The sequence below is a fragment of the Lampris incognitus genome, chromosome 5, assembly GCF_029633865.1.
Source record: "Lampris incognitus isolate fLamInc1 chromosome 5, fLamInc1.hap2, whole genome shotgun sequence".
NCBI lineage: Eukaryota > Metazoa > Chordata > Actinopteri > Lampriformes > Lampridae > Lampris > Lampris incognitus.
The window spans coordinates 16,128,299-16,142,109 of record NC_079215.1 but is presented as its reverse complement, the minus strand read 5'-3'; the positions used below and the strand labels follow the sequence as shown (position 1 = coordinate 16,142,109).

The 13,811-nt window shown below is 42.9% G+C and overlaps 1 protein-coding gene across 1 annotated transcript in view; it reads left to right on the top strand.

The window, feature by feature from the left end:
• Positions 1–3,209: 3,209 nt before the first annotated feature.
• Positions 3,210–13,811, top strand: part of col9a1a (collagen, type IX, alpha 1a) — a 42,705-nt gene continuing 32,103 nt past the window's right edge. The window contains exons 1-2 of the mRNA XM_056279793.1: positions 3,210–3,260; positions 3,386–3,448. Of these exons, the coding sequence (XP_056135768.1) occupies positions 3,210–3,260; positions 3,386–3,448 (114 nt within the window). The remainder of the gene's footprint in view (positions 3,261–3,385; positions 3,449–13,811) is intronic.

The window sequence follows — 13,811 nt, the reverse complement described above, 5'->3', positions numbered from 1 at the left end:
ATTGGAATGTAATGTGCAATGCATCTTATGATGCTTTATTTATTTATTCTATTATTTTCTATTCTTTTCTTTTCTATTCTATTCTTTTATTTATTTATTCTATATGTGAATTTTTATCCTTCGCTGTTCATAAATTTCATAATTCCATTATAATTCTCTTATCCTCTTTCAATCTTGTATTTTGTAAATTGTGTAAACAACATCCATTGCACGTTGTCCGTCTTGGGAGACATCCCTCCTCTGTTGCTCTCCCTGAGGTTTCTTCCTATTTTTCTCCCTGTTAAAGGGTTTTTTTTAGGGAGCTGTCCCTTATCCGATGCGAGGGTCTAAGGACAAGATGTTGTGTTGCTGTAAAGCCCATTGAGGCAAATCTGTAGTTTATGATATTGGGCTCTACAAATAAATTTGACTTGACTTTTGACATGGTCCTCGTGTGAGTTGCATGTATGGCCACACGGGGGCGACAGTGAGCATCGCTTGCCCATATACTGATCTGTCTGTTGTCTCCGACAGTACTTCTGATTGCCGCTTGTCTGTGGGTTTGTGTGTGCTCTAGGTAGATTGTGGAACTGAATTGCCCTTCTGGGATAAATGAAGTTGTCTGACTCTAAAATCGCTATGTACATTTTAATTTACCAAACTACCCGCAAACTGCTGCGAAGTGAAGTTAAACCCGTAATTTAACTACATGTAGAGAAAATACTCCCCAACACTACCTCCTCTCTGCAAAACCTCCCGGAAGTGCATTGACGTGTTCCACTGTATTAAAATATATAAAATGTTGCGTTTTCTCAATAATATGCAATATGTTTTGTTTTTTATACTGTGCCCTCTTCTCTTCTGTTTGTTTCATTCTGCCTGTTGACCGTCATTTTAAGTTAATATAAACGTGTCCCCTCTGAATTGCTCATCTGAATTGAAACATGATTTTTTTCTAAAGCTTCCCTTGAAAGCTGGACATCCTCCTTTCCCCTCAGCTGGCCAACAGAACCCACAAAAAACTTGTACTGATTTAATTATTCTTGTATTGATCTGTATAATACCAAGTAGCTTATCTCGAGTGTTTGAATTATGAAACTTAAAGACTGTTTAACATTTGAATTGAATCTGAGAATATGACTTTTCCAGGTTTAATCTTCTCCGACCACTGTAGGGGAGTCTTTACTGACTGAGCCATCGTGTAAACATTTAAATGATTAGAGATACGACACGAATTAATTTCTCCTCCTGGTCTACTTCTTCACGTTAAATTAAACAGCCAGAGAGGCGAGCAGTCAGAGAGCTACAAAAAATACTCTTTACTTCTTTCTTCCTTTAGAGCTGAGCGCTCTGCTGTTTCACACGCACCTCCCGGAAGCGATATGTTTTTTTCCAACAGCGCCGCAGAGAACTCTGCCTCTGATTGGTTAAAGTTGGTTTTGTGTAGCCAATCAGAGGCACTCAAACTCCTTCGTCACACGGAAGTTGACTCTAAACTGGTTGGAAAAGCGATAGACGCGTCCTGGCAGCACCGCCCACGTGTTCGTGTGCGTGAGATCACCTGAATCAGTTTATACACTTTGCCTATGAAAGTGCAAATAATAGGCCTACTTCTTTTAAACTGAATTCAAAACCCCGAAATTTGACGTACACGTCACCAGAATCTATCACAATAACTCTTGGAAAAAATGCAGCGAAAAGACGTGATACGTTTAAATCCATCCATCCATCCATCCATCCATTATCCAAACCGCTTAAATCTCCTAAATGAAAAGCAAAAAAGCTTCTTGGTAACCGATCATTAACTCTCAAATGACTTTTTACTGAATCGATTTTTTTTTCAATTCTCATCTTTAAGGAAATTTTAATTTCCCTCTAAATCTCAATCCTTGAATTAATCTTATTTCGACATTTTGGGTTCGGGTAATTTAAATGGATGAAGGCAGTAAAATCCGCCCCTATAAGAGTAGAAAATCACTCCCTTCACTTGCACCTTATGGAGCTCCTGAGGTGCCTCATGAATAAACATGATTGTTTAACTCCGCCCACCTCTCCGGGAGACGGCTGGTTCAGTCGAGGGGTCCTGACAGGTGGTCCGCGAACCCCAAAGTGATCCGGGAAAAGGGACTTTTTGCGTCTTCCTCGCCGCTGGGAAGACCATGGGGATCTATCAGGAATCGTTGCTGGTGATATTGTTACAAGTCGTCCTGATATGCTCCGCTCAGGTGAGTGATGAATAAATGGTCTTCCTTTCTATGTTTCTTCATATAACTTTGCATTAATCTTAAGGTTAACATTTATAAAATATTGATGAAATATGTCAGTGTTCAAACTGAGTGGCTATGCATTCACGGTAGCCTGATGTATCAGCTGTATGTAAACATGTGCTCGCCACTGTTGCATTGCAAACATACCACACAAAAACTCCAGAATGCATTATTCACCTGATGTTGCAATAATTCATAAAGATTAATAAAATAACTGCTGCACACTTTGTCGTGGCTGGTGTTTCTCTGTCCCAGTGTGCACATATGATACCAATAAGGCTGAAATAACACTATTCTTAACACATGCAGTTACTTAGTGAGCAGCGGGCACTATAATGGGACACAAAACCATAGTATTAATTTCATAGCCTCTCTTCTCGCACCAACACTGGTCCCACACAATGGGACCCTCTGTGTGCTGTGTCCGTCGCATCACCGCCACAACCATAATCAATACTGATTTTTGGGATGAATTTCACCAGAAAATTATATATATAAAAAAGATTTTAATGTTTTTCAACAGAGGGGCCTAGTAGGTCCCAGAGGTCCCCCAGGGCCCCCCGGAGTAGCTGGCGTGCCTGGAGTTGATGGCATCGATGTAAGCTAAGTTTTCACGTAATTGGTTTAATCACTATAACTTTAGTCCTTAGTTATGTATCATACCTGGGTTTGAGTTCATGTTCATTGTTGCCAGTCCAAAATGTTATGTGGAGCTTTTTATTTATTTATTTAAGACTGAACGCTGTTTCTCAGTTATTTCATTAAAGACAGGATAAATTAATTGTTTTACAATAAACAAGCTTTTCTAGTTTTTGATACTGAAGAAAATTCCACTTCTTGGTTAGTTGAATTGTCAGTGCATCGATCTAATATACTGATATGCATGGTTGATTTGTATGATAGTCAGACGTTTTAATATCTTAACTTTGTTATCTAATAACTCTGATGATATAAGTTCAAAATATGTCTCCTCAGGGCGACAGAGGAGTAGACTCCATGGTAGATGGCGGACCTGTGAGTATTATCTCTCATCTCAGTTTCAGAGGCCAAAACAAACGACGGGTTTGTGAATGCTTACTGTGGGACTCATTTAGTTTATGAGCTGAACAGTGATGTTGTATGAACTGTTGTGATTTTAGGGCCCTGATGGTGACAACGGCAAAGATGGGGCTCCCGGAACATCGGGTCTTCCAGGCGCAGATGTAAGTTAAACAACACGTCAAAACAGGCTGAGAAGTGAACGCCAGTCACATGCCAGCAGACACATACTGGATTATTGTGAATTTGTTGAACTGTTATTGTTAAATACTGGGTAACCGTTAAACAGGGACATTATTGATTGTGTCTGGGAACATTTCCCCGCGCCACTGAAAACACCGTTTATTATTCTTAAGAGCAATTTAGTTGTAAAGTCAATGAGTGCGCCTGTTGAAGTTTTGGAACCCACAAGCAACATTAACATTTCGATCGATGAGAAATTTAGCTTCCGGTGCTGCAGTTAAATTCTGCTTATTCCTCTTCTTCCATCGCCGAACTCTACTGGGGGAGAAAAGAAAACAGGACAGCATAGTAATTATCTTAGTCTCAGTGTCAAAGCACTCAACATACTAACATCTGCTACTGCAGGGGTGGTTAGTTTTGGCTCCAAAGCAAAAGAGTTGGGGGAAAAAAGGTAGTTTTTTTTGGAGGGGGGGGGGCAAAAAAAATGAAACATCAATCTGACTATTTAGGGGGAGAGAGAGTAGCGCGCCTCAAATAGCATCCTGACAGAAACAGAGGTCTTTTTGTGTAAGGTAGGGGCGCACGGGAGGATCGGCTGGTCAAAAAAGGCCAACAGGAGAGAACTGTATGCCGGCAAAAAGCGGCACAAAATGGCCCCAGTGTGTTTGCTGCCTGTTGAGATGATGGTACTGAATACAGACTGGCCTCCTATCAAACCAGTTAACTGCTGGAAAAGGAGTCCTCCACACTGTTTGGATTCTTTGTACGATTTGGTATTTTATGGAGCCACAAAAGTTTCAAAATTTGTCATTGAGATGGATAATTTTATACAACGTACCTTATAATACCATAAATGCAAACATTCATCATATGGGTGGTCGCAGTTGGACTGGTACCCCTCACCCTGGCACTCCCAGTGAGCACTGGAGTCGATTTCAACGTGGCAACTACACATCAGCTCCCATCTAGCTCAGAATATATTCTGCTAAGTCGATATAGACTGGAGTACGTCCTTACTCCAAACATTTAAGGAAAAAAGCTTGAAACAAATTATTGGAAAAAAAAGTAAAAAACAACCAGCCAACAAAGGTGCTCTTGGGAGTGAAGGGTTATAAGAGCATGAAAAAGTAAAAAGAAGTCCAAAGTGCGCAAAGTCCTTTGGTCACAAAGGTTAAAAAGCTTTCACAAGCAAATTCTATCCAAGGAACAGAACTGTTAAGTGCTCATGACTTGTGAGCATATTTTGAATACTGCAGGGAAATAAGTAGTTTGATAAATATAATATAAATATAAATGATATATAAATATACATAAATATATAAATAAATTTATAAATATAGATAAGTAAATAGTTTGCTTGTAAAAGCTTACACTTGGGGGCAGCACGGTGGCGCAGTGGTTAGCGTGGTCGCCTCACAGCAAGAAGGTCCTGGGTTCGAGCCCCGGGGTAGTCCAACCTTGGGTGTCATCCCGGGTCGTCCTCTGTGTGGAGTTTGCATGTTCTGTCCATGTCTGTGTGGGTTTCCTTCGGGTGCTCCGGTTTCCTCCCACAGTCCAAAGACGTGTAGGTCAGGTGAATTGGCCGTACTAAATTGTTCTATGTGTGTGTGTTGGCCCTATGATGAACTGGCGGCCTTTCCAGGGTGTCTCCCCGCCTACCGCCCAATGACTGCTGGGATAGGCTCCAGCATCCCCGCGACCCTGAACAGGATAAGCGGTTGGGATAATGGATGGATGGTTAAAAAGCCTGTACTTGGCATATGGCTGAAACCATATCTGGCTAAATGTAGACCACTTAAGAGCAAAGTTTTTGATTATAATTATACACATAATCATGTTTCGCCCAAACAATTTCAACTGTCCAAGATTCCCAATGCAAGTCCAAATATTATGCAAGAACTCTTATGATTGCATTTGTTTAGTAGTGGCTATTTAGCACTCCAGCTACAAGATTTAGATGTCTACAAGACTTTCCTCATCCAAAGTTAGTCCAATTTTAGTGGAGATGAGGCATACCATTCAGATGTCTTTTAGATGTTTAATCAATATAAAAATGCTAACTAGGCAGATATCTGTTTTATATTTGTTTGGGATGTTTATACCTTGCTCTGTACCAGTGGCGTCTCTGGCACGGAAAGTCTGGTGGGGCACAATAGACTCTCTATGGGCAGCATCCGACTTGTCAATGAAACTACACACAAACCTACTTGCTCAATTAATCCCAACTCAAACGCACCTCATCGATGAATGAAATCACAAATGCACACATTAACGTAATGCAGAGCAGGAGTTAGCAGAAGTGGAGACAGGGATATGAGTGACATCATCGATAACGGCACTTGATCTCACACAACTGGTATATTAATACCTTGTTATACAGCATCGCATTATAAATCCAAAATTATCAAGCAGTAAATTATCATTGTGGTCTGTAAAGGTAATAACACATCCAAAGCAACATTTCAGAGCAGGGAAACCCATTGCTTTTCAGGCCTTAATGTACAGCCAAAGTAACACGCCTTGTAATAATGCAAAATAAACTCACGAGTGACGTTCATTGCTTGAAAAGAAAAGATTTACGACGATCTTTCATCTGGGCAAACTTTTCAAACTGGGCAAACTTTTTTTTGTGTTTTGTTTAGGTTTTGGTCCAACTTATAAGCTTTTAACAATTCCAAGGAAAACCCTGGAAGCCCTTTTTGACAGGATAGTCAAAGTGACCTATACTTTTATTCACCTCGCATCACTTTATGGTACACTGACATGGTGTTCTGCCTGTAACAAAACCTTACACACTGTTTTCAACAATACACCACCCCACCCTTTACCGCCAGACACTAGATTTCTTTGTCAATGAGCATAACAATTTCAGGAATAGTGGTAATTACTGTGATTGGTACTGGTTCTCAAGTCCTGTAATGAACATAAGTCATGATAAAAATGAGCTTTAATAGCATAACACCCTTTAAAATCCAGTTAAGTATATTCAAGGCTCAGTGTTTTCGGTTTTTATTTTTCAAAGCCATCCAGCATGCCGAATTTCGCCACAAGAGAACACTGTTACATAACCTCACACGAAAAGGAACAACCTTTGGATCCATGGAAACATAAAATCCGAGTGAAAATTAGTTTAAAAATCTGGGTATTTTTCGGTGAAAATCGGTAACAACCGAAAACGCTGAGCCTTGAGTATATTCAACTGCCAAATAAAAGCTGGCGAAAAAGTACTACAACAAGACTAAGCAAGTCTGAAACTACCTGAAGAAGCAATTTCAAGTTTTTCTGTATGGCCAAATGTGGAAGAATTGGGCAGGCAGTGGAAAGTTTGAAGAAGAATTAAAGTTGCTGTGGCTACTATGAAGAGACAGCAGAACAAGTTTTTAAAATACCTTTACCAACAGATGTAAAATAAATAGTTCAAACCCAGGTTCAACCATGTTTTTATGTTTGGTGGTTTGGGAAAGTGCCGACATAATAGCGCTGGCGATTTTGTTTAATTTCAAATAGATCTCTGGGATTTGGAGTGGTCAAACAGCAATGCAATTCTCATGTTTAACTGTAGAAGTCGGTGATTTCCACACAAAAAACAAAAAAGAATCTCAAATGGAAATAATCATGATTTTCAACATTATCTCTGTATATATGTGTTGTAGAGAAAACACTCCAGTAGCAGCCACAACAATGAGCTGTCTACTGTGTGTCTGAAATGCTGCCAAAATCTGTAAATGTGAAAACTTACTTCCTGGTTCACTGATGGGCTGCACTGTATGAGAAAATATGAATATAAGTGCTGCATTACACAGCTTTATGCAGTGTTGTTATTCACTTTTCTTAACAGTGCATCCTGTTGACAAAACATGAAGCAAGTTTTCACGTTCACCGATTGTCCACTGGTGGCATTACTGGTGGACACAATTTTGGTGGCATATCAGAAACACACAGAAGACTGCTCAGTATTATGGCTACTGAGTGTTATCTCTACAACATATACATAATGATTATGGTGAACATTGTGATAGTTTACCTTTAAGGATAGTAACTTTGAAAGCTGATTCAGATTTTGTCAACCTACACTTAACAGGCAGGTTGTTCAAGAGCTGGGGGCCCTGGATGGTAAAACACAGGTCACACTTTAATAATGCAACATAGTTTACTTATGGTGTCATGGTCATGTCTTTAATAATATTAATAATAATAATAATAATAATAATAATACATTTATATAGCGCTTTTCTAACACTTAAAGTCGCTTTACAATAAACGGGGTGAAACAAGAAAACAGATAAACATAACAGACATACAGGGGTGGATGGGAAGGGGGGCTATGAGAGGGAGAAGCGGCAGCCACATACGATGACAGCAGTATTCTCCAACTTAGACAGATACAAAAGGAGAAGTAAAACAAACATCATAAATCACATAAATCACAGATGAAAGCAAGTCTGGAGAGGTGAGTCCTGATTAATGACTTGAATGTGGGCAGATCGCAGCAGTATCTGATGTGCTTGGGGAGGGAGTTCCAAGATGAGGGGGCAGCAGGTCGAGTGCTCGGTCCTTAGTCTGCCTCAGATTAGGGGTGGATAAGAGGACGGGGGTGGGGGGGGGGGCACGAGAAGGCAATGGAGAAGAGGTGTGTCCTGAGACAGGATTGGGAGAATGGGAGGGATTCTGAGTCTGTAATGATTTGGGGGAGTGAGTTCCAGAGCCTGGGAGCTGCCCTGGAGAAGGCTCAGTCAACAAAGCTGCAGAAGTTGGACCTGAGGGTAGAGAGAAGGGAGGCTGAGGTGGATCTGAGGGACCGATGGTTGGTAGAGGGAAAGGAGGTCAGTGAGGTATGGGGGAGCCAGTTTGTGAAGGGCTTTATATGTAAGAACCAGGATTTTGTAATTGATCCGGTGGGAGATGGATAGCCAGTGGAGGTCTTTTAGGACTGGGGTGATGTGGTTCCAGGATTTGGTGAAAGTTAAAAGTCAGGCGGCTGCGTTCTGGACCAATTGGAGTCTCTTGATAGAGCTAGCACTGATGCCATAGAGGAGTGAGTTGCAGTAATCAAGGCGGGAGGAGATGAAGGCATGGATCAGTGTCTCAGCAGCAGGGCATGTGAGAGAGGGCTTTATTTCCGCAATGTTGTGAAGGTGGTAGAAGGAGGATTTGACCATTTGGTGGATATGGGGCTCAAGGGAAAGGATGGGATCAAGGACCACGCTAAGGTTGCACGCCTGGGAGGAAGGGGAGATAGTTGTGCCTTATTGTGAGCACAAAGTTGTTGATTTGGCTGAGGGTGGACTTAGAGCCAATGAAGAGGAGTTCAGTTTCGTCACTGTTGAGTTTGAGGAGGTTTTGCTGCATCCAGACTTTAATTGCAGACAGACAGGAGTCGATATGAGAGAGGGGTGGATTGTGAGGGGATTTGGTGCTGAGGTATATCTGGGTGTCATCAGCATAACAGTGGAAGTTCAGGTTGAAATGGCGGAGAATCTGACCAAGAGGGAGGATGTAGATGATGAAAAAGAGTGGGCCAAGTACAGAACCCTGGGGAACACCTTGTGTGACTGTGGATGGAACAGAGGAGTGGTTGTGAAGTGAGATGAAGTGTGACCTGTTGGAGAGGTAGGATTGGAGCCAGCTGAGTACAGTGCCTTCAATACCGACATCTTTCAATCTGATGAGCAGAATGTTGTGGCTCACAGTATCAAAGACTGCACTCAGGTCGAGGAGGAGACTTAAGGGCTCGAGTATCAGCAGAGGTGAGGAGGTCATTGAGTACTTTAAGGAGTGCAGTTTCAGTGCTGTGGAGTGGGCCGAAACTGGACTGGAGGGGTTCAAGTAGGTTGTTGGAGTGTAGGTAGGTTTGGAGTTGTGTGGCGATAATGCGTTCCAGGGTTTTTGAGAGGAAGGGAAGGTTGGAGATTGAGTGAGTTGGATGACGTGGTGGAGAGGGTACCCAAGGAGGAGAGAGTGGTGATTGGAGAGGACTTCAATGGACATGTTGGTGAAGGGAACAGAGGTGATGAGGAGGTGATGGGTAGGTATGGTGTCAAGGAGAGAAATGTGGAAGGACAGATGGTGGTGGATTTTGCGAAAAGGATGGAAATGGCTGTGGTGAATACATATTTCAAGAAGAGGGGGGAACACAGGGTGACATACAAGAGTGGAGGAAAGTGCACACAGGTGGACTATAACTTATGTAGATGGCGTGATCTAAAAGGGATTGGAGACTGCAAGGTGGTGACAGGGGAGAATGTAGCTAGGCAGCATCGGATGGTGGTCTGTAGGATGACTTTAGAGACCAAGAAGAGGAAGCAAGTGAAGGGAGAGCCCAAGATCAAATGGTGGAAGTTGAAGAAGGAAGACTGTTATGTGGAGTTCAGGCAGGAGTTAAGACAGGCACTGGGTGGTAGTGAAGAGTTGCCAGATGGCTGGGCAACCACTGTGGAAATAGTGAGGTAGACAGCTAGGAAGCTACTTGGTGTGTCACCAGGACAGAGGAAGGAAGACAAGGAGACTTGATGGTGGAATGAGGAAGTACAGCAAATTATACAGAGGAAGAGGTTGGCAAAGAAGAAGTGGGATAGTCAGAGAGATGAAGAAAGTAAACAGGAGTACAAGGAAATGCAGCGTAAAGTGAAGAGAGAGGTGGCAAAGGAAAAGGTATATGGTGAGTTGTATGACAGGTTAGACACTAAGGAAGGAGAAAAGGACTTGTACCGATTGGCTAGACAGAGGGACCGAGCTGCGAAGGATGTGCAGCAAGTTAGGGCGATCAAGGATAGAGATGGAAATGTGCTTATAAGCGAGGAGAGTGTGCTGAGATGGTGGAAGGAGTACTTTGAGGGGCTGATGAATGAAGAAGGTTGAGAGAGAAGGTTGGATGATGTAGGGATAGTGAATCAGGAAGTGGAGTGGATTAGCAAGGAGGAAGTGAGGGCAGCTATGAAGAGGATGAAGAGTGGAAAGGCAGTTGGTCCTGATGACATGCCTGTGGAGGCATGGAGATGTTTAGGAGAGATGGCAGTGGGGTTTTTAACTAGATTGTTTAACACAATCTTGGAAGGTGAAAGGATGCCTGAGAAGTGGAGAAGAAGCATACTGGTACCGATTTTCAAGAACAAGGGCAATGTGTAGAACTGTAGCAACTACAGATGTATAAAGTTGATCAGCCACAGCATGAAGATATGGGAAAGAGTAATAGAAACTAGGTTTAAAGGAGAGGTGATGATTAGCGAGCGGCAGTTTCGTTTCATTCCACGAAAGAGCACCACAGGTGCGATGTTTGCTTTGAGAATGTTGATTGAGAAGTATAGAGAAGGCCAGAAGAAGTTACATTGTGTCTTTGTAGGTTTAGAGAAAGCATACGACAGGGTGCTGAGAGAGGAGGTGTGGTATTGTATGAGGAAGTCGGGAGTTGCAGAGAAGTATGTAGGATATGTATGAGGGGAGTGTGATAGTGGTGAGGTGTACAGTAGGAATGACAGATGGGTTCAAGGTGGAGGTGGGATTACACTGAGGATCGGCTCTGAGCCCTTTCTTGTTTGCAATGGTGATGGACAGGTTGACAGACAAGATCAGACAGGAGTCTCCATGGACGATGATGTTCGCAGATGACATTGTAATCTGTAGCGAGAGTAGGGTGCAGGTTGAGGAGAGCCTGGAGAGGTGGAGGTTGCGCAGTTATCATCAAACTTCTTGATAATGTCATCTAACGTCCATGCATCCTTCGGTGTGTCACCCAGTAACGTGTCCATAAGTTCCCTGCCGCTCTCCCCGACAAGATAGCTGAACAGTTTCACCCTCTGTTTGTCATTGGCGTCAGCCATGGCTAAATCCACATACAGAGCAAACTCGTCCCTCCAGGCCTTCCATGTCCTCGAGAGGTTGCTTGAGTCCAGACATAACGTTTGCGGTGGTTTAAGCCCATCCATGTCACATGGCAGTCTCACACTAGCAGCTAATGCTAACATATACTGAACGTTGCTTAGGAACACTAACCGCTCTCCCGCTCCTAGAAACTTTTCCGCACCAAACTTCAAACCGAGTCGTCCGCCGCTGCCACCATGTTAAAGTGTGTTGTTTCCTTCTACTAATGAGACGTTACAACTCGTTTCAACCCTACTGGGCTATAAACTTTAATAATAACTTTGGCACGTAAGGTTATGCATCATGCTCGGTCCGTTATTCCAGGTGCAACAACATAAACGACCCCTGTGTAAACAAGGAACTAAACAATGGTTCCTAACAATAGTTCCTATTGTTACAGAGGTATGCACTGGAGAGAAGAGGAATGAAAGTCAGTAGGCGGAATACATATGCGTGGATGAGAAGGAGGACAGTGGAATGGTCAGGATGCAAGGAGTGGAGGTGATGAAGGCATATGCGTTTAAATACTTGGGGTCAACTGTCCAAAGTAACGGGGAGTGCAGGAGAGAGGTGAAGAAGAGAGTGCAGGCAGGGTGGAGTGGGTGGAGAAGAGTGTCAGGAGTGATTTGCGACAAAAGGGTATCAGCAAGAGTTAAAGGGAATGTTTACAAGATGGTTATGAGACCAGCAATGTTATATGGTTTGGAGACAGTGGCACTGACGAAAAGACAGGAGGTGGAGCTGGAGGTGGCAGAGTTGAAGATGCTACGATTTTTACTGGGAGTGATGAAGAAGGACAGGATTAGGAATGATTATATTAGAGGGACCGCTCAAGTTGGACGGTTTGGAGACAAAGTAAGAGGCAAGATTAAGATGGCTTGGACATGTGTGAAGGAGAGATGCTGTGTATATTGGGAGAAGGATGCTGAATATGGAGCTGCCAGGGAAGAGGAAAAGAGGAAGGCCAAAGAGGAGGTTTATGGATGTGGTGAGGGAAGACATGCAGGTGGCTGGTGTGACAGAGGAAGATGCAGAAGACAGGAAGAAATGGATGATCCGCTGTGGTGACCCCTAACGGGAGCAACCGAAAGTAGTAGTAGTTGTAGTAGTAGTAGTAGTAGTAGTAGTAGTAGTAGTAGTAGTAGTAGGAAGGTTGGAGATTAGCCAGTAGTGTTTGAGGCAGGATGGTTCAGACCGGGTTTCTTGAGAATTTGGGTGACAGCAGCAGTTTTGAAGGCAGAGGAGATAATTCCATGGGACAGTGAGGAATTGAAAAGGTTGGTGAGGTAGGGGCATAGGGCAGGGAGGCATTTCTTCAGTAGGGGGTGGGGAGGGGATCAAGGGAGCAGGCTGTGGATTTTGATGAGCTGATGAGTTCAGAGATAGCGATCAGGGGGAGGGTTAGGGAGGTCGAGAGGAATGGGGAGTAGAGGGGCCGGAGTAGGGGCTGCTGAGTCAGATGCAGGGGACAATGATTTGTTGATAGCGGTGATTTTTTTTCTGCAAAAAAATTGGAGAAATGAGTTGCATTGCTCAGGAGTAAATTTGGAGAGGGCATCGGCACGGAGCTTGAGGAGGATGTTCACAGTGGAGAAGAGGGTGCGGGGGTTATGGTTGGAATCATTAATGACGGTGGGAAAATAGGCAGACTTGGCAGCGGTGAGGACATCCTTGTAGGCAGAGAGGTGGAGTTTGTGGGCTTCTTGATGTACAGTGAGAGATGTTTTCGTGACGAGTCGTTCCAGTTGGCGGGTGGTCTGTTTCATTGTGCAGATTGTGTTTGTGCAGGATATTCAGATAAAAGGCAAAGCCTGGACGTGTAAAGAGTGGTAGTGACAATGAGTGTGTCCGTTAGGATTTCTTGGCTTAATTTGAAATGATCTCCAGTTCAATTTTCACTTTAAAACAATTTTCAATGAAACAATTTTTCATATTTCAGAGATTTAATTGTCAATTAACATAATAGAAATTAACAGCCAGAACCCAAACATACATCTACCACAACTTGATACAAGCAAAGCAGAGTTAATTTATAATGTCGTAAAGGGCGCTAAATTGGGATTATGTAATATTGAACATTTACATCAAAGTAAACTTTTGTTTTATCATTCTATTAATCACAATCCTCCAAATACAGTCAAGGCTCACTTTTCTACGTCTACCATTTCTGATGTCTTCTCTGTGAATCTTTCCTGATATCAGACAGAATCAATTCGTTATACACCCATTTCCATCTTCAGTCTGACATTGCCTCCGCTCTAACCGATTTTCGTGGGGGGGGGGGTCGATTTTCCCTGACAAATCACTATAGACCAACGTAGCTGCCTGACTTTAACATCTTTTTAAATTGACACTGATGTGTAGCCATGCCAGCATACTGGTTTTGCCAGGGTTTTAAAAGTGGAGCAATGTAAAAACAAACAACAACAAAAAAACCTACTGTATCGGGCACAGCTTGACAATGGCGTTAGTCCCACCCATGGCACT